The sequence below is a fragment of the Pleurodeles waltl genome, chromosome 10 (assembly GCF_031143425.1).
Source record: "Pleurodeles waltl isolate 20211129_DDA chromosome 10, aPleWal1.hap1.20221129, whole genome shotgun sequence".
Taxonomy (NCBI): Eukaryota; Metazoa; Chordata; class Amphibia; order Caudata; family Salamandridae; genus Pleurodeles; species Pleurodeles waltl.
In genome coordinates, this window is record NC_090449.1 from 730,218,119 (window position 1) to 730,239,199 (window position 21,081).

The window sequence follows — 21,081 nt, forward strand, 5'->3', positions numbered from 1 at the left end:
ATTCTTTGTTGTGCTTGTTTTAAATGCTTCATGTAAATTGGTGCATTTTGGGAAATGTCCCTCCTTTGTGTGCTGAGTTCCCTCCCAGGCGATTTCACCAAGTGAACATTTTTGTTGGCCATCACACTACATTACGCTTTCGTCTGTTACAGTGTGTGATGGCCCCTCCTCCGGTTTCGGTTTGCCTTTCATCCCGGCCACAAACCTTTCTAGACATTCACGCAGGGAGCCAATAAGTCTTGCAATCACCCTCTTGGTGGATGTGGCGCTTTGAATTGACTTGCTTATGTCAACTGTTCTACTCTTCATTTTAAATTTATGTGGCAAGAAAAGTCCAGTTAGGAATTTACGATGCTAATAGCTCTAACTTGAGCAAACACGAGACTCACTGCAAATGCTTCTTTACTTAGAATTATAGTAGTTGTAGACTTGGTTTGATATTGAATTAAATAGGACTACCAATAGGGATAACACGCCTGCTTCCCAGTGAAATACAGCATCTGGGAAGTAGTTTTCAATAATATGCGTGTTGAAATATATGATTCAGTTATAAAACTTAGGTGATTTCAGCATCATGTTACCAGAAACTTAAGTTTCAAAAGTAAGGACTGCTAGGAAAAAACTGTAAAAAATCTAGTGAATCATGTGAACATTTTCAACTATTTTAAAAGAGTAAATTATGCTGATTATAAATTGTGGCAACAGATGTTTACCATTTTCATCATGGCAACTGAGCTCTGGTGTATCAGGTCTCAAGTCGTCTTCCGGTGCTTCAGGGTAAATTACTGCTGTGTCTCCTTGTTGAAGGAATTCTTCAACATTTGGATCTTGGTTCTGTTCATTTTCTGCATCAGAATCACAATCCTCTTCTTGAACTAGAAAAGCAAACAAAAAAAGCTTTAGAAACACGCTGTACAAAATGTTCCAAGCCAAATTGTCAGCAGTGCCATCATTTGCGGACTGGTTTTTTTAAGTTACACATGAATGGTAGTTTCATGTTGGAACCAGCTTGTATCCCCCTGCAGGTGCTCAGATCTCAGCAGGATAATACACCTGATGAGGAGACCAAGCCTTTCATCAATATCCGACGAGCACTTTTAAGCTGAGCAACACCCGAAATTAACAGCACTACAAACAAATGATGGGAAAAGAAAAATAATTTAATCATAAACACACGAAACACAAAGGATAACTAGTGTAGTACAATAATGCCATTAATGGGTTGTGGTAAGAACATAAACTAAGATGTCACGGTACTCATGTGTTTTTATATTAAAAGCGGTGTTTTATGCAATTTGCATGAAAATTATTTTACAAACAGGAAAATGGCTTTAGAAAACAATTCGTCAAATACTACATAAAATTGTTTGTCTACAATAATGTTTTAGGAAAGGAATTTTACCGCTTCATAAACGGACAGTACATAAAATTGACTATGCAGCTACGTTTGTTTATAACAGTAGCTACACTTCAAAAAGCAGCAAGTCAAACTGTTTCTGCCGGGCAGTAATAGTGAAATTTAGGGGACGAAAAAGGGGACAGGTCAAATGAGAAAGGCTTGTAGTGGCAACACCGAGGCCCTCACCCACTAGAGCTACTAGTGGCAAAACCTGATGCACTCTGGTGAAAAATAATTCTTAAGATACAAAAGGATGAGTGAGCTAGTGAAGTCTTGCTTCATCATCAGAAAACCAGGAGATTTAGCTTTTTACCCCCTACCCTGAAAGATCCTGATGCCCAAAACCGTTGAGAATTGAAATCCACAACTTCGGAGCTGCTAATGCTTGTGAAACATTCTTGTCAATGATGAATTTCCTAAATTGTAAACTTTAGTTCTCTCTACCTCTAAAGTACATACATTTATACTGAATACAAAATATTGCTAAAAAACAAAGAAAAAAAGTAATGGTTCTCTTGCTGGAGGGGGTGTGGCCAAGATGGCGACCGGAGCAGACACTCGATAGTGCGCTCCACTCTCAGCCCTTAAAGAATCCTCTATAATATCTCGCCGGCATCCTCCTGGTGTCTTTGAGTGCGTGTGTGTGCTGACCTGCTTAACAATCCTTCAGGATCCACTGCGAACCCCTTCAAACAGCTGGTGCTGCGTGCGAGAAGCTGCAAGGCCTAATGGTGCGGCGCAGCCTTCGGAGGTGGAGTGCAGCGGCCAGCGACCTGGGCCCCGAAGGAGGTGAGCTCCTGAACTCAGGCGCGCTCAGACGTTGTGTGCCGGTGACCCCGGGTGGGACCATGGAGGCCCTGAGGGGTACAGGGAGGTGCCGCTGAGTGAGCCGCTCAAGCCATGCAGCCTGGCAGACAGTGGCAGCAAGACAAACCGAAGAAGGCGAGCTACAAGAGCGTGGCGCAACAGCTCCAGTTGCCTGGTCCGAGATGCTGGAGGTATCACGAATTTGCATGTGGTGAGCAGACGCCGTTGAGGTAGTGCTGCGTGGTGCCTCATGGGTGACACATTAACCAGCTGCACAAAGAAATACAAACTGACCGGCAACAGTACATTATGTGGGCATCACGCTGGACCAGGGACTGATCAGCACTGACAATACTGGAGAACAGCGCTGGGGTGAGAATAGACCAAAGCTGTCCCCCCCTCCTGCAAGGTGACACTATGCAATGAACACACAAACCGGCACCCGCCGCAAACTGAAGTGGTCGTCCTGCACAGATTACCGCCGACAAGCTCATAGGGCACGCGCTGCTCACCTCCTGTTAGCGCAGAAGTTTACAACTCTATCCCAACACTGGCGCTAGTGCTCACCACATTGGAAAGAGCAACACAAGTGCAATCCAGCGTGGGCGTACGCCGCAAGAGGTGGAAACAAATTGTCTCAGACACATACACAAGGGTGAAGACGTGACAAGCAGCCCGATCACTCACTGCCATGTTCAAACCAAAGCAGGCACAACCGTCAACAATTGCTCCAGAAGATATAATTGATAAACCTGCAACTGTCGATCAAACAGCATCCCTCCAGCAACTGAGTGAAACACTGCGATCCTACTCCTCTCAATTTGACAAACTATTACAAGCCATAATGGATACTAAAAGGACCCTGGAAGGCAAGATTGACTCGCTGGCGCTTGAGGTGAATCTCCTGAGAGCGGATCAATGCAAACTGGCAGACAGAGTATCAACCAATGAAACCTCAATTGCAACGGTCCGACAAGACGTTATTGCACTGCAAAGTCAACTGCATAGCCGGGAAACAGAAGTGACAGGTCTAAGAGGAACAACATTTGCTTTGTAGGGTTTCCAGAACAAGCAGAATTACCCAATGCGGAAGAATTTCTGGAACAATGGATGTAAGACAATGTGATGACAGACCAAATATCGCCCTATTTGGTGGTTAGGTGCGTCCACCGGATCCCAGGCAAACCGCCACGACCGGGGGGCCCAGCTCGCCTCCTGATTAAGCGGTTCCTTAACTTCCATGATCGGGACCAGATTCTCCAGAAGTTCAGATCACAAGGCCCTTGGCGATTTGATAACACCACCATCACTGCATACCCTGATTACACCATGGAGGTACAGCGGAGGCGGGTATCCTACATAAAGATTAAGCAACTTTTGCGGGAATGCAACATCAACTACTTATTATTCCCAGCACGTATCCGTGTAGTGGACAGAAAGACGACGCACATCTTTGCTTCAACGGAAGACGCAAGGACCTGGGTGCATGCTAAAGGATTGGTTTCCCCACTAACAGATGCAACCAAAATTAATGAATGTATCATGCCTCAACCTTAGCGCAAGAAAAAACCTGGAAATACAGTACGACCGTCCAGAGAACAGACAGCTGCGAGCCAAGCGCAGGCCCTGAAGGAAGCTAACCAGTTCTCCTCCAACTGTTATACTCCTCTTCAGGAGGATACGTACACTGACTCAAACTCATCACAGGGCTGTTCCAGCGCGTCTGCGTCTCTATTGGCCCTGAACTTACCCCACGTGTAGCGGACGACCTGTAGAGCTAAATCGACAATATGTGGTCTGGGCTGGCAAAATCTGAATCGCCGACTTACGGGCTTCCTGGCCAAGACACTGCATGTACAGCAAGGAGACTGTATGAGGGACCGATGTGGAGGACCCGCTCTTCCGCCAACAGTAACTAAGCATCAGCTTGCCAGTTGTTTCTCAGGAGGCCCGCTGCCGAACCACAGGCTCGTCAGCTAACTATATAGACAAGATGGAATAGGCAAACAGACTAGTAGAAGGGGCCGCAGGCCCATGCTATTCCTGCCCCTTTCACACACGCCTCCCACTACACCCCATGGGTTTGCGTAGAGACAAGATTGGCATTATTGCACTATGTTGCACCTGTTCTGCACACATTCTACATGCTAGGTGTCACCTGGCGAGTCTATTTAATTTGTTGTTCTTACGTTGGCACATGTCATCGTCACACAGCAAAGGGGGGGGTTACCATGATACACACACATCACTTGTATATCTCACCACAACACTCACATCACATTAGTATTGACGCCTACAACATATTAACATGGAATGTGAGAGGCATGGCTACTCTCACTAAACGCCTTAGGATTTATAATTACTTGAAGCAAAACAAAATACATATAGCAATATTACAAGAGACATCTCATGGCATCGGACCCGCATGCTCTGGACACTAAATGGCGTGGGCAATTACATGGGACAACCACATCATATGCTAGAGGAGTACTGATCTGGGTGGCACCAGTGGTCCCATATGTGGTGGAATACCGCAAGGTGGACACTAACAGTCTGTATGTATTGTTGGAGGATACATTAGATGGTAACTGCTCAAAATAGCGGGGATATACGCCCCCAACATAAAACAAAGCGACTTCCTTTTGTCGATCCAGCCTATGCTATTTAAAGACCCAGCATCCACCATCATATGGGGTGGAGACCTAAATTGCGTACCACACATTGATATGGACAGGTCCCATCCACCATTCACGGGAGCTGCTAGCAGGCAAACCACTAAGGCGCTTCAGCAGTGGATATCAGAGAGGGGGTTGGGGGATGTGTGGCGGCTTACCCACCCCCTGGACAGGGAATATTCCTTCTTTTCTCTGGTACACAGATTACACACCTGAATTGACTTGCTGCTTAGTTAGGCAGAACTGGTTGGCGCTTTCAGGCAGACAGCCTATTTGGCTAAGTCCATATCACATCACTGTCCCCTAGTGGCCACCGTACAATGGGGCGGAATACGCACCCAGATACCCACATGGCAGCTGCAGTCAGAACTGCTGCTGGACCTTCCCTTCCGCTCAGAAATGGCCAAGCATATATCTATGTATTTTAATCTAAATGGGCGAACGACAGCAGAGCGAGCAATAGAGTGGGATGCACACAAAGTTGTAGTAAGAGGCTGCTGCTTGTCAGCAGCAGGTGGACTGTGTCGCACACTATTAAAGGAACTGACACAAGCAGAATCAGACTCACGAAGCGTGGAGTGTGCAGTGGCTCAGGGAACTGCGGCACCTGATGCCCTCCTTGAACCACGCAGACACAGGAATGAAGCGGACATGCCCCTGCGGAAATTTGACTACCGCCATTACATGGCTACACTGCACTCAGAGGGCAACCGATCCCGTAGACTACTAGCATGGTTACTTAGGGGTGAGACACCACGCACTCCTATTGGGGCTATTAGATTAGAAAACGGGACAATAGTTAATGCACAGGCAGACATAAATGATGTTTTTAAACTATACTATAGCACATTATATGAGGCGAAAGCAGACCCCCCCCCCCCTGATGCAAGGATAAGGGACTTCTTTTGCTCACTGCCCCTCGCTCAGCTCTCTTCATTACAACTAGAATTGGAAAGACCCACTGAGGCAGAGGAAATAAAAATCAGCAATGCAACAATTAGCTCATAACAAGGCACCAGGTGGCGATGGCCAACCTGTGGAATACTATCAGACTTTCGCGACAGTTGATCAAACCGTATCAAGAGATGCTCCAGGAAGCCCAATTAAAGTGGCGACTTTCAGACTCCCAATGCAAAGTGTTAATAGTGGTCCTGCACAAGCCCGGCCAGGATCCGCTAGATGTACAATCTTACAGGCCCTTATCACTACTGAACCTAGACTAAGATATTAGGCAAGATACTAGCAAACCGGCTATTGCCGTTCATGTCCCACCTCATATATGAAGACCAATACGAATTCATCCCTGGTCGGAGCACCTTCTTGAACATCCGCAAGTTACTGTGTGCTCATTTCAACCACCTTGGAATCAGACTATTACAGGGTTGCATTATCCTTAGACATTGAAAAAGCATTTGATACTCTTGGTTGGCCGTTCCTAAGAGCAGCCTTGAAGTCCATGGGATTCGGCACAGTGTACATGAACTGGATGGATACCCTGTACTTCAATCCTACAGCTAGTGTCAAAACGGGCAGGATCATTTCAGATAGCTTTCCCTTAGGCCAGGGTACTAGGCAGGGATACCCCCTATTGCCGCTCCTGTTTGCTATAGCTATAGAACCTCTAGCAGCTCAGACTACGGGCATGGCAGTGGGGTATCCCCCGATGGAGCCAGGCCTCAGATAGTATCCCTTTATGCAGATGATGCGCTAATATAACTACGTAAGTGTACAGCTTCATTCCATGCTTACTACAACTACAAGAACATTTCGGAGACATATCAGGACTATGTGTGAACTGGTTGAAATCCTGTGTATTCCCAATGACACTGATCCCAGAACACCTACAAACTAATCCCAATGCATTTGGAATACCCTGGTGCTACTCTACATTCAAATACCTTGGTATACATGTATACCATAACCTAGTCAATTTGAGGGAAGGCAATTTAGGACGTGTGATCAAGTCCATAAAAGGCTCATTAGCGTTCTGGAATTCATTACCATTGTCGCCAATGGGCAGGGTGGCTATCGCGAAGATGAAATTGCGCCCCAGATTACTGTACTACTTCACAGCTCTTCCTCTAATCATCCCTCCATCTTTCTTTAAAATTCTGAACAGCCTATTGACTGATCTAATATGGAAAGGAGGGCGTAGCCACGTAGCTCTTACTACCACTTATGCGTCGACCTCACAAGGTGGATTAGGAGCACCAAATTATGAGCTATAATATGCAACTGCACAACTTAAAAGGCCGTTGCTATGGATGCAGAAACTTCCCAATATAGAACTCGTGTCACTACGTGAGATACTGGGGCACACTAATGTACTGGGGTTGGCTACAGGACAACACGAAATCCCCACAGCACACAAATATTTTGATGACAGTGGCTAGACGGTGTTTGCATCGCTACGTCCTTAAAGGGGGAACTATTCCTCCCTACACACCCAGGATACGATTACTGGCCATCCAGGGAATAGGGCAACTAAGCACACGCCATGACCTAGAAACATGGACCACATTAGGCATACAAACAATAGGAGACATCTTCAAGGATGGTAAACAAATGCCTTACTCTGAAATTGCACTCACCTATGATGTAGGACCAGGGCGATTCTTAACATACTGCATCACAACAACTCACACACAGGATATGGCATAATGGGAATAATGAACCACAGTTCACCCATTACTACACACATTGCTAGCAAGCTCAGGACTTCAATACACCATTTCCCAGTTATATAGGGATTTGTTAGGCAACACTGCAGACGTACATGTTAACACGTGGGCGCGAAGGGACCATGTTCTTGTGACGCTGTTGTCACAGACAGAAAGGAACATGGCGCTTAACATGGTCAAAATGGTGTCACGAAATCCACGTTTCCGCTACACCCAATTTAATTATTTACATCAAGCCTATTAATCCCCGCGTAGGCTATTGCGTATGCTCCCCCATAATAGTAACGAATGCCCTAGATATGGGGAGAAAGAAGCTAATTTTTACCACACGATATAGGATTGCCCACCACTTTTACGTTCCTGGCACACCATCACCTCTTTGATGGCTGAGCTGGTGGAACATCCAATATCTCCTACACCAGAGTCTTGCCTCCTGGGAGTTCACAAGAGTTCCTGATGGAGGCCACGGCACCCATGTAGCAAGGGCACAGTACGTGAACTACAGTTGTCATGCAAACAGTACGGCAGTGAGTCGCCATCATCCCGTACTACCATAACCTACAATGTAAGGTAATAACATTACTAATTAATAGAAAAACCATAGTATAATGACCATAACCAACTAATATCAGACTCCACGGAATCTAAAGGTATAAGCGCACAACATGGGCACTCCCCACCAACTCATCAATACAATGATATCTTCACAATGCCTAAAGCGAGGACCACCGAGCAATAGATACAGACAGGAATGGTTAATTACGTGACTGTGTGCATAAATGTGTGTTTCTATCTCATCCCCCCCTCATATACATTAAGTTCTACCATAAATGCTTTTTATTATGCATAATGATTCACTAAATGTATACATTTATGGCCTGACCAGATGATCAAGGCATATGTTGTTGTATGATCTCTTCTTCTCAAATCTTATGTTACACAATAAGCAGATTTAAAAAAAGAAATGGTTCTCTGCCTGGAGAAGACCACCATTAGGATTAAACAAGTAGCAGGATGAGTGAGTTCTCAGCTCCATCCTCCCAAGTTAGAGATCCTCCCCATGTTGGGGTGGGAGTGGGGGTTTAGGGGGCTCTTTCTTGCGGTAAGTGCTTCCACTGCTTAAGTGAAACTGAAATGTAAGGCGGCAGCCCAGTCATGGCAGTCAGTCACTCTGCATTTGTCTGGTGTTGAAGCAGCAAACTCCTAAAGCGGAGGTTTATTTCCGCAACACTAAAAATGAATGGACTACTGTCAGAGTTTTGACCACGCAAATGGGTGGGGTGGGGGGATTTGAAGTGGGGGAAATCGCTCTTCTGTTTACCTGTGCAGGGTGCTTGTGCTTAGCATTGCAGTTGGCAACAGCAAAAATAAATACATAATAGACAGGTCTCCTTGCAACACTGAAACTAAAAACTTTGGATGACCTACCAGGAAGGCCTTTTCCATCGCAGAGCTGAGTGAGGCTCTGTCATGGGACGTGCAGCAATTAGGTGCCTTTAAAAGAGGTGGGGGTTGATCTACAAGTTTGGCAGGATGGGAGAACCAGCAGTTTAAAAAACATTCTTCTGTTCCACTCCAATTCTAAATGAACCCCCTGTTGACTGTTAAATTCAGGTCCAGGGAGCCTGGTTTCTTCCACAATGCATTTCTCTTATGGGCTATAACATTTTTCGGACAATCTTTTAAGGGCATAGGGCAGCTCCTGGCACCTCACTTTCTCCAGCTATCCCTAGGTAGTGTAGGCATGAGGGACTTCAGGGGAGTAAAAGTCTGAAGAGAGCAAGGAGAAAGGAAACAGGACATGGTTGAAAAATTTTTTTCTTAGTTCCCAGTCTAGCGCCCGATTTCAAGGCATACCCCCAACACCAAAAAATAAATAGAAAAAAAATAAATATTTTAAACCTACTGGCGGTCGTCAGTAGGTAGTTAGGACCTAGTTTCTTTAGAAAACCATTTTCTGTTGTGTTAATGACATTGGCACAGTATGACAAATCCTCACAACATTTTTAAAGCTAATTTGCCACTCACATCAGTGCTGTCTTTAAAGTTTAGGGTGATTCAACAAGCCAGGACGAGAAAAAGTGGAGGTCTCAAAACATGTTTTCCCCATGCAATTTCCCGTTAAGATATTAGACCTGGCTACAGCCTAAACTGCTGGACATAAATATATCAAATTTTGCAGAACGCTAGTTATTAGTCCAGAAAGTGTGTTGAGATTTTTGTGTAAATCCATTCAGTTGTTTTGGAGATATTAAAAGGAAAAAGAAATAGATATCTAGGGACGTGGATCCTCAGCAGATCCAGCAGTGCCAATATCGGACTGGCTGCCAACACTTCTACCAGGAAGTGTTGGCAGCCAGAAAAGGAGGCAAGGTAAGAATACCCTCACCCCTAGCCCTGGTGAAGGGGACCCGCTGGACCATAGCAGGGCAAAAAAAAAAAAAAAAGTTTTTTTTTCCCTCCATTTATGTGTGGAAATCAAAGAAAAAAAAAAAAAAGAAAGAGGGGCGCACGGGGCCCCTCTCCATATGCTCCTTTGAGCCCAAGGGACCACTACCTCCCCAGGGCATTTTAGGGGTGGGAAAGAAAAAAGAAGATGGCCACATAGAAACCTCCACCATCCCTTTCCTGGGAATAGCCCCAGCGACCCCCATCTCCCTGGGGTGTACTTAATTTCTTGAAGGGGGCGCACGGACCCCCTCCATAGCCCTACAGTGACCCTGGAACCACCACCTCCCCAGGGTCAGAATTGAAAAATAAGGGGATGGGGCTAGAGCGGCCAACCTCCTTGGCCATGTAAGGCCCTGGGGACCACCTACCTGGGGCGGTTAGTGCAAAGTGAAAGAAGGGGGGTGGGGGAGCGCACAGCCCCCTCCTGGAGCCATTAATGGCCCTTGGGACTGCCAGCCCCAAGGGCCGGTTCCCTAACTCCTAAGGTGGCCACCCTTGGGAGAATTTGCTTTTGCTGTCAAAGTTCCCGCCTAGCAAGAGCAAACTATGTCTGCTCCCAACAGGCAGAGCAGGAAAAGTAGTTCCACTCGCTGGGAGCAGACTTAATCGGTTTTTCTGCCCGCTGTCAAGCGGACAGGAAAATAGATTAAAGGATTGCTCCGACACACAGGGAGCAGCATTATTAGTTTCTCCATGCATGCAGCAGCATTGCTGGCAGGACCTTGGCCCCACCACACACACGTTGGTGGTATGCAACTTCTTCCTGCCTTTAACTAGGGAGAGGTATAGCTTACTAAAAAGCCCCTGGATTGGGTTTCCCATCGATTTGGGAGATGCATTCATGAAGCAGAAGAACATGAGCACAACTCCAAACAAAGAAGCACTTCCTACATTTGAGAGAAAGTACCCTGGTTTGGTGGAGATTCAACATTTTGTAATCTTGCTTTATTCTCCGGAATCAGGATTCATGTTATCAGTATAAAGACACTCAAGGAACAATCAGAATGCCAAAATTATGGACACACAAGGTCACTGCAGGCATTACCTCAGGATCCTTTATGCAGCTGTAGTGTGGAATATGCATTTACCCGAGGAATCACTTACTAAATAGCCAGTAGAAAGTACTTCAGCTAGGTAGACTCTGAACAAAAATGTGGCCTCTTCTTGGCTATAAGCAGGTCAGGACGCATTCTGGCACTGATGCGCATTTCACAGAAATCATACCTCAACCATCCCCACCCCCCCTCCCCTCCCCTCCCTAGGGTGCCTAGAAAGGTTTGGCCACAGAACCCAGCCACAGTCTAACCACCGCCATGCACGGCTAAAGGCTGTGCGTGGCGTAAGGTAGATGCATGCAGGGGGTGCCCCAGGTCAGGACCTGCCACCAACCCCCGCAAAGGCCGTGCGTGACGCTGGATGCTAACGTGGGGTTGGCCGCATGGCCTGGCCTGTGGCCAACTCCTGCTGCACACAGGCAAAGGACAACATGTTTAACATAAGAGACAGGGGCTCTATAGGCCAGTGCCCTGGGATAAACATATAATCATAAATAGCAGGCTCTGGGCACAGGAGAAACCGGTCCCGCTCTGCAGGGAAGGGGTGACGAGGCCGCAAAAGACCTCCGTTCTCCACTCCTTATTTTATAGCTCAAGAACCCAATGACAAACTGACACTGGCCTTACAGTACGGCCTTTGGCCATGAGCTGCACACTGTCTTCGCAGTCACACAACCTATCGGATAAGCAGACCACCGAACTGCAGTTGGTTCTCCATCTCCAGACTCCCACTGGGCATAAGCTATGACCAGGTGAGGGAGTTCTGGGGATAAGGCATGGGCTCTGGCTACACTTTGTTCCCCCAACCTCTCCCAGCCAAGACAGGCTGTTCTTTGGCATTATTAATAAAAAAAAGGTAGCGAGAAGTGTATGGGTTCACTCTACTTCCTATTTTTTTTAAATCCTTGTAATCAAAAGCAAAGAGAGCTCACCCAGAATACAGTTTAAGCCTCTAAGGAAAACGCTGTCAAGAGTATCCCTATTAATTAATAAGTTTTTTTTTTTTTTTTAAACCCACTCATACAATAGGAACTAGTGGCATGCTTCATCCTCTGGTCCTCACTCATGACACATTGGGTATACATCCAAGCTCCAAGCTCTTAGAGATCTTTCACCAAGAAAACAATCTAAAATTGCTTGTAGGTACCCAGTGCCGTATTGAATTTATTACAGGATCCTTTATCAAGATTAATAACAAGGTATGTCGACCGAGTTTTAATGGACTCCCACATCAATAGTTCTGTATATTTCAGTGATCTGTAGTCACCAGTGAGGTCATAAGACTTTCTTCAGGACCACGAAGGTATTAGGATCCTTAACTATTATATGTTTGTGACTAAAAACTACTTGTGTAATTAGTTGCCTGAATCTAATACAATCACATTTTCATACCTGCCATACACCACAAATCAGCAAAAAACAGAAACCAAATTAATTATTGCATGCTCTGCATTTTTGATCACATGTGGAAATCACTGCACACATCTTTAATGGTGAATATCACATAGATAGGGTATTTATTTTTTGTTTGTTTTTTGTTAATCAGAACGTGCTAAGTGCTTCTTTCAAATCTGATGATAAATCTCGAATCACTTGAGTGCTGAACATTTCCTTACATTGAGAAGGAGATGTCTGTTTGCAGGTAGTACATGCCCACTTCCTGCCACCAGTCTTGGCTTCCCTGTACCACTGGCAACTTGAATGGTCTTTTCATAAGAGTGAACCTTCAATGTACAACAGTTATGCGAGGCAGTCACACGCTGAAGTGTTAACAATAAAGAATCTTAAGCAACGTATTACCATCGAGATAGCAGCTACCATTGATGATAAAAATATTATCCAAGTATTAATCCCAGTAATTATGCTACAGTTTCAGAAGACGTACACAATAACACACAATTAACTCCCATATCATCATGTTATCGACCTCTGAGCCACAGGGTGTAGCGATGGAGGGAGCAGGAGGTTGTACAATTACTGATCGGAAGCAAGTCATGAACACGGCAAAATAAACACACTGAACCACAAAAACCTATTCACTGGCCATTTAATGTGAAGTTAGGCTACCTTGACTCCGTGTTACAATAGACCAGTATATCACAGAATGCAAAGTACAGGATAATTAGTATTTACAATTAAAGGCTTCTGGTTTAAAGTGCACCTCCTACTTCACAAGATTCTCACGAGACTGGGAAAAATAGGTCAAACGCTGATTCATGAAGGCAGAAAACTACGTTTTATACAAGTACGGTAAATCAATTATGAACATTTCAGTACTTGGCAAGTGCAGACAAATAGGTTGACCTGTAGCTATGGAGACAAACCTTGAGAATGCTTACATTCTTAGGATGGAAAACATTGATAATCTCTCGGATGGAGGCGAGATCCATAGTAAGTATTTTAATATTTTTTGGTTCCCATTCTAAAAAGACAAGCTACTTCCCTACACCTATGCATCCATTTGATTGGAATAGCCTGTTACTTGCCAATCCTGGTATCAGTCATGGACTCAATATCAACACACATACTGTCTAAATGTATGCACAGGAACCAAGAGTAGTCTTGCAATATTCAATCATGCTTTTCAGAATCCCACGCGTCGTTCGTTCTGCTGTGGTGGAAAAACCTGGCTTCCTTCTGAAATGGGATCGCCTGCTGTCTCAAAAACTTGTAACGTCTTTATGAATATGAAATGTTTTATATTGTTTTCTATGGTCCACGTTTGCATTTCTATCATTTTCCACTTAGTGCTTGCTTCTTGACGGGCAGCAGAAACTGCTTTATATATCTGCTAGAGCGTGTGTCAAATATAAATATACGTAAATATAAGTTAATAAAGCAATGCATTCTCTGCCTTCAGTCGCTGCTTCCTTTGTCATCTCATGTGATGCAGTATTTCCTCTTCACTGTCAGTGATTACTGGAGGTGCGAGCAATGCGAAAGACAGTTATAGATATATGTAGAGAGAGCAGTATGGATATACCTATAAGCAATGCATCAGAAGCCTTACCGTCACTGCTTGCTGTGCCATCTTATATGGTGCAGTATTTCCTCTTTACTGTCGGCGTGTACTGGAGGAGTGCGTAATGTGAGGCAAGGTGATTTATCGAGCTACCACCACAGAGCGATTGTAATACGGCAAAAGTGAAGCCAGATAAAGAAGCATCTACTTTAGTCCTCTCCAGCACAGACAGCAACCTGAGCTGTGTGCCACTGGTGCCTTCCAACAGCTCAGCAAATGAGTCTCTCCAGTCATGGTATAATGTACAATGTCTTTGAGGAGATGTTATGTGCAGTTTATGTGGGGAGGCCAGAGAAAGATGTAGGGACCCTACACATGGGGTGCAATTGCAGCATTAATTACTGATCTGGGTACTGGTTTTTAAGTGAGCTTAGGTATCTGGACTAAACTGTAGCTCCACACAGCAGTGCAAAGTTCTACAGTCACCTGCTGCTTTCACACGAACCACCAGCAATCTTGAGTCTGCTAGGCAGTGTCACTACTTTTTAGACAGACCAGCATCTGGAATCATCTAGAAGCTACCCAATTATAAAACCTATAGTAGCCCAATACTGCCCTCCGATCCCCACTGTGTCCTCCGTGCTAACCTACCAGGGATAAATGCCTGTGGAACCCTAGGAACCAGAGGATCAACAGGCGAGTGTGGAGCTCTGAGGTAATCCTGCTGCACTGAATACTATTAGGAGCCAGTGGGGTCCCCTTCAACGCTGACAAAAACGCAACAAAACCTCCTACCGTTTCCGCTCAGCTAAAAGGTGGCTCATTAAGTATTGTTTACCTCATGAGGAAAACCTCACACCAGCATGACAGAACCAAGAACACAGGACAGGGGTGGTCCCAAAGACTCTAAACCAGCGCAAAAATCATCTAAATCGGAGTCCTCCGCACCCCCCCGCCCCCAACTCCCCATCAAACCAAAAACGGACAGTCATATGTGTCACTGGAACTAATCATGCAAAACTGGGCACCCTTCACTTCCTGGCAGTCTACAAAACCTACAAGAGAAGCCACACAGTCATCACTCCTCCTTGAAACAAGACATGCTTCTGCTGAGTAGCATAGTCTCCCTGAAGCGGAATGGCGCATAAGTCATCTGGAGGACTACAAGCACAACTTGGCCAAGGCCATCACAACCACTTCGACAGAATTTACACGACTGGAGAAAATCCTCACAGAGAGAGAGAACAGGAAAAGGAGGGGCAACCTTCAAATGTTTGGTCTTCTGGAAGGAGTGGAGAGCCAACCCCTCTCAAGCACCATGTTCATTGACAAACTGATCCCCCCCCCACCCTCCTTCCTCAAGTTCTAGGAATAAACTTGAAGAAAGACTTTGAAATAACAGGCAAACAGAGTTCCCACCCACATCACCAGACACTGACACACAGAGAGCCCTCATCTTCAGAACCCTCAGATACACCATCCTGAAGCTATCCTAACCCGAATGATGAAGAAAACACAGAATCAAATGGCAAGGGGCTTCCACTGGGATTTTGCAGGACTACTAAAAGGATACTTTCAAAAAGAGGAAAGCCTTTCTGTACCAATGTCTAGCTTTAAAAAAATGTAACTGTACAATTCTTCATTGGTCCAGCTTGTCTAAAAACAATCTACAATCGAAAGTCTACCATCTTCGAGGATCCTAAGGATGTAAACTCCTTCATTGATGACATTAAAAATTCAAAGATGTGTTACTAACTGCAAGCTGAAAGACTCAAATGCTCATTTACTACTTTGATAAACACGAACCAAATGCTACTCCTCTAATAATCCTCTACATCGCACTCACCCATTGCTAAGATACACTTATTCACTCTGTACAGCCAGTCAACCTATTTAAGATCTCTATAGGATCGATTTGACAATACCTATCAAACCCTACCTACCAGTGACCAACTGACATTGTAAATTCATAGAATCACTGAGCGTGATAACTAGTTAGCAAAACTCATCCGAATGCTCCAGACGTCTAGAAAATCAGAAAAATCAGAACCTTTAGAGCGATAAGCTTTGACGTGCCACAACAGGCAGTTTCACAAACATAACTAACCTCCTACCTGAATTACAAGCTAACTAACCGAACAAACCATTAACTAAGAACAGAGTCCTTCTTATGCACTAAATACTTCATGCACCAATATCCCTTACAGAATATGGTACCTCTTTTTTGTGAGAGCCCAAACAAGTTGGATCACAAAAGTGTTACTACTTCTACTTGAACAATTAACGAAACACAGAAAAACTACTAACTAAGGAATAAGAGTCCCTCCAATAAGTTATATCCTTTATGCACTTCATATGTTAATGTAATCTTGCATGATGTATAGGACAATGTCCTATGGCTGATAAACAATGCACCAACAATACCCCCAAAGAATTTCCAGATATCTGGTGCCCTCCTAAAGGAGGGCCAGATTCCAAGTGGCTGCTTATTTAGATACCTGTGGGTCACTATGTAACGCTTCTACAGTCCCTCTTGAACCCATAAACAGAAATATTGGATTGTATGCAGTTATAGTGATTACTTTCCTGTTATGTTTTATAATTGTGAGCTCTATGTACGCAACTACATTTTTAGCTACTTCTGTTGATCTGCTTCACCTCTGCCCTTTAATTGAAAGCTGGCCAGATGCCCAGATCTCTAAACCCACAATATCAGATCCTTACATGAGCTTCCGGAACTCTAGCCTGTGTAACTTTCATAGCAGACAACAATAGTCTTGGCCTACTTACAGTTATAAGAATTTAGATTTGGAATGGATTGCTGATAACTGTTACCAAGGCTTCCAATTGTATTCTCTCCTAATGGCGACTGTCACTTATGTGCTAGTATATACTTATTCTATCAGGTGCATCTCGGCACCAACAACAAAAGCTCAACCAGTAATACCCAGTAACCCACCACAACTGACAAACTATTGCTATCAAAACCAATAAAAACCTTACTTGCCCACCAGCCCATCCCGCCACACAGGTAGATTCAAATTATCACAAGATAACCCAGCACACCTCTATGCTTGTGTATAAACTCGAAAATGTCCTTTGTAGTTACCCTGCAGCCACTCAATATCTCAATTCAAACTACTTTAAAGGTCATGGCTCACAGCCCTCTATCTCTAGGTTTGATCTCTCATGGCTCCCACTGCCTGTGTAGATTCTCCCAGGTATCTTCATAGGATACCCATCCACATTACTCCTAACTACTAGGCTACTCATTTACTGTCTCTTTTCCTATTTTGACTTTCCTCTTTCTTATCATGCTCCTTCTACACCATGTCCGCCCCAATTCTACTTCCCCATCCCATGCCACTTGACCCTGTCTGCCACGTCCTTCTGCCCCACCTCCTCACCTTATCCTCCATCCCACCCCCTCAAACCTACCTATTTACAATGGAAACATGCATGGAACAATGCTGACACGGCTCATACCCCTCCATTATGCATAACTTAAAGATCCTATCCTGTAACGCATGAGGGACTAAATCACCCAACAAGACGTTGTAAAATCCTAGACTACATACAGAAACTTAAGAGTGCTTTGATACTCCTTTAGGAAACAAAGACTGCTTTAAAATAAGGACTTAAACTAAAAGGATCTTGGGTGGGGACTTAGCCTGGGCCCCAGCTATCAACAAGAAAAATGGCCTAATCAACCTCTTTTCTGTCTCCTCAAGGCTCAACATCACTACAACTGAGATAGACACCAACTGAGATAGATGGCTTATTACTAAACTCCAAAAAGACAACTCCTATCTCGTAGCTGTGAACATCTATGCTCCAAACTGCAGTAACCCAACTTTTTGGTCAAAATTTAATAAAACTTTATCAAGCTTATCTGCATCCTGCAGACTCCTAATGGGCAGGGACTTTAACCTCCCATGGGACGCTGTCCTTGACAGGAATTCCGCATGCTCAATTAAATCAAATTAAAAATAAATAAATAAAAATAAAAAATAAAAAGATACAGAACCTCTGCTAAGCCCATAATTTAAGTCATATCTGAGACTATTCACCCCCTGGGAAAGGATTATACATTTTTATCACGCCTTCACAATTCCTTCTCCCGTAGTACCTGCTAATAGACAAAGCACACATTCCTGATACAACAAACCCTACTACTGAACAGATTTTAATATCTGACCATACTTGAATATCTGCTCTACGACATGTTAAGTACCACCCCCAACAAACTTCTTGTAGAAGACCCCTACCTTCAGAGGAACAAGAAAGAAAGAAATTGATCACATCAGTGAAACTAACATAGTCAGTTCCTAACCCCCAAATTATATGGGACACTTTGAAAACCACTCTCAGTGGGCCATATGATGATGCTCATGGAAAGAAAAAGTAAGCAAGATAACAGCACTAGACTGACTAGAAACCCAAGTAAAAACACTAGAAAGTCATCTTAAACAATCCAGAGATAAACCTCAACGAAACCAACTAAAATTTGAATACAACAAAGTCTTAAGCAATAAAGACCATCTGATGGTACAAAGATCCAAAGGCAACAAATTGTGTGGCCGCAATAAAGCAGGCAGGAAACTAGCCGCTTATTTTAACCCCTTCGCTGCCAGGCTTTTTCCCCCTCCTGTGCCAGGACTTTTTTTGCCTATTTGGGGCAGTTCGCGCTTAGGCCCTCATAACTTTTTGTCCACATAAGCTAACCAAGCCAAATTTGCGTCCTTTTTTTCCAACATCCTAGGGATTCTAGAGGTACCCAGACTTTGTGGGTTCCCCTGAAGGAGGCCAAGAAATTGGCCAAATTACAGGGAAAATTTCGTTTTTATCAAAAAAATTGGAAAAAGTGGCTGCAGAAGAAGGCTTGTGGTTTTTCCCCTGAAACTGGCATCAACAAACAGTTTGCGGTGCTAAACTCAGCAGCTTCCCAGCTTTCAGGAACAGGCAGACTTGAATCAGAAAACCCAATTTTTCAACACAATTTTGGCATTTTACTGGGACATATCCCATTTTTGCAATTTTTTGTGCTTTCAGCCTCCTTCCAGTCAGTGACAGAAATGGGCATGAAACCAATGCTGGATCCCAGAAACCTAAACATTTCTGTAAAGTAGACAAAATTCTAAATTCAGCAAGGGGTCATTTGTGTAGATCCTACAAGGGTTTCCTACAGAAAAACAACAACTGAAAAAGAAAAATATTGAAATTGAGGTGAAAAAAACAGCAATTTTTCTCTACGTTTTACTCTGTAACTTTTCCCTGCAATGTCAGATTATCGAAAGCAATATATCATTACGTCTGCTGGACTCCTCTGGTTGCGGGGATATATAGGGCTTGTAGGTTCATCAAGAACCCGAGGAACCCAGAGCCAATAAATGAGCTGCACCCTGCAGTGCGTTTTCATTCTATACCGGGTATACAGCAATTCATTTGCTGAAAAATAAAGAGTAAAAAAATGCTATCAAGAAAACCTTTGTATTTCCAAAAAGGGCACAAGATAAGGTGTTGAGGAGCAGTGGTTATTTGCACATCTCTGAATTCCGGGGTGACCCTACTAGCATGTGAATTACAGGGCATTTCTCAAATAGATGTCTTTTTTACACACTCTCCTATATTTGGAAGGAAAAAATGTAGAGAAAGACAAGGGGCAATAACACATGTTTTGCTAATCTATGTTCCCCCAAGTCTCCCGATAAAAATGATACCTCACTTGTGTGGGTAGGCCTAGCGCCCGCGACAGGAAACGACCCAAAGCGCAACGTGGACACATCCAAATTTTTGGAAGAAAACAGAGGTGTTTTTTGCGAACTGCCTACCTGTAGATTTTGGCCTCTAGCTCAGCCGGCACCTAGGGAAACCTACCAACCCTGTGCATTTTTTAAAGCTAGAGACCTAGGGGAATCCAAGGAGGGGTGACCTCAGAACCCCCAAAAATCCAATCTTTTTTTCCCCTCCTTAAAGCCAAATTTGACCCTAAGGAAATCGACGCCTACCTTTTCCTGAAAATCAAAGCAAAGAAACCATCTCAAAACACAAGACAACTAGCACAGCTGATCTACCAAACACTTTATAATCCTACATCAATGAGGCCATGTTGTGTCCAAGCTACACTCCTTCGTTCCCTTAACCCGTTCTGTGCCTTGGACGAGGTCACCTCGTCCAAGGCACAGGGGAACTTTGGGAGCGCTAGCATGCCCCCCCTGTGCACCCCTCTCCCCCCCCCCCCCAAGGCGGGGATGCCCTTCCACCCCCGACAATGCGATGACGTCAGCGCGCGCACAGCGCGCCAACATCATCAAGTGTTGCCGGACGCGCTGGAAGCCATTTGCTTCCAGCGCGTCGAGGGGGAAAGGACCTATAAGGTGAGTCCTTTCCGTTTTTGGGGGGTGGAAAACCGACACGGCGGGAAAGGAAAGGGTTTTTCCTTTCCCCCTGTGCCTGTTTTCACAAGATTCCTGCTCCACGATCGCGGGAAGGGCCCGCGATCGTGGAGAAGGAATCTCCACTAGACACCAGGGATTTTCTTGGCCATGTTTCTTTTGGGGTCAATTTTTTTTTAGTATTTCCACCTCCCACCTCTCCCTCCCCCCCCCCCCCTGGGGCAGATCCACTAGACACCAGGGATTATGTTTTGTTATTTTGGGGGCGACCCCTTGGGCAAGGGTCGCCCCACTGGGGGGCTATTTTTTTTTTTAGTATTTCGCCCCCCGGGGGCAGATCTCCGATTTTTCGGCGGTAGTTGTCCTGCGGTTTGCATAGTTGCATGTTTTAGGTAAGTGAAAGCAATTTACTCCAAAGGAGTATTGTTGACATGCATGAATGACATGTTTGTAGGTGGTGTACTAAATGCAGTATTGTGTGTTTGACATTGTCCTTAGATTTGAGCACAGTGATGTTTGTGTTGTCATATGTCTAATTTGCTTTTTAGTGGGATATCATTGGTGATTGCTGTGTCTGTGCAGAGTAGTTGCTTGGTGAGTAGCTTTTTCAGGCAAGTGAGTGGTATAGTTTTTTGCAGTACATAACTCTGTGATAA

General features: G+C 44.6%; 1 protein-coding gene across 4 annotated transcripts in view; it reads right to left on the reverse strand.

Moving 5' to 3' along the window:
* The window catches only part of ZEB1 (zinc finger E-box binding homeobox 1), a 351,889-nt gene that overhangs the window by 134,453 nt on the left and 196,355 nt on the right, over positions 1–21,081 (reverse strand). For 3 of the 4 annotated variants that reach the window (XM_069211259.1, XM_069211262.1, XM_069211263.1), the window contains exon 4: positions 714–875. The exons of the other annotated variant lie outside the window; for it this stretch is intronic. In XM_069211259.1, the coding sequence (XP_069067360.1) occupies positions 714–875 (162 nt within the window). The remainder of the gene's footprint in view (positions 1–713; positions 876–21,081) is intronic. 4 annotated transcript variants of the gene reach the window in all.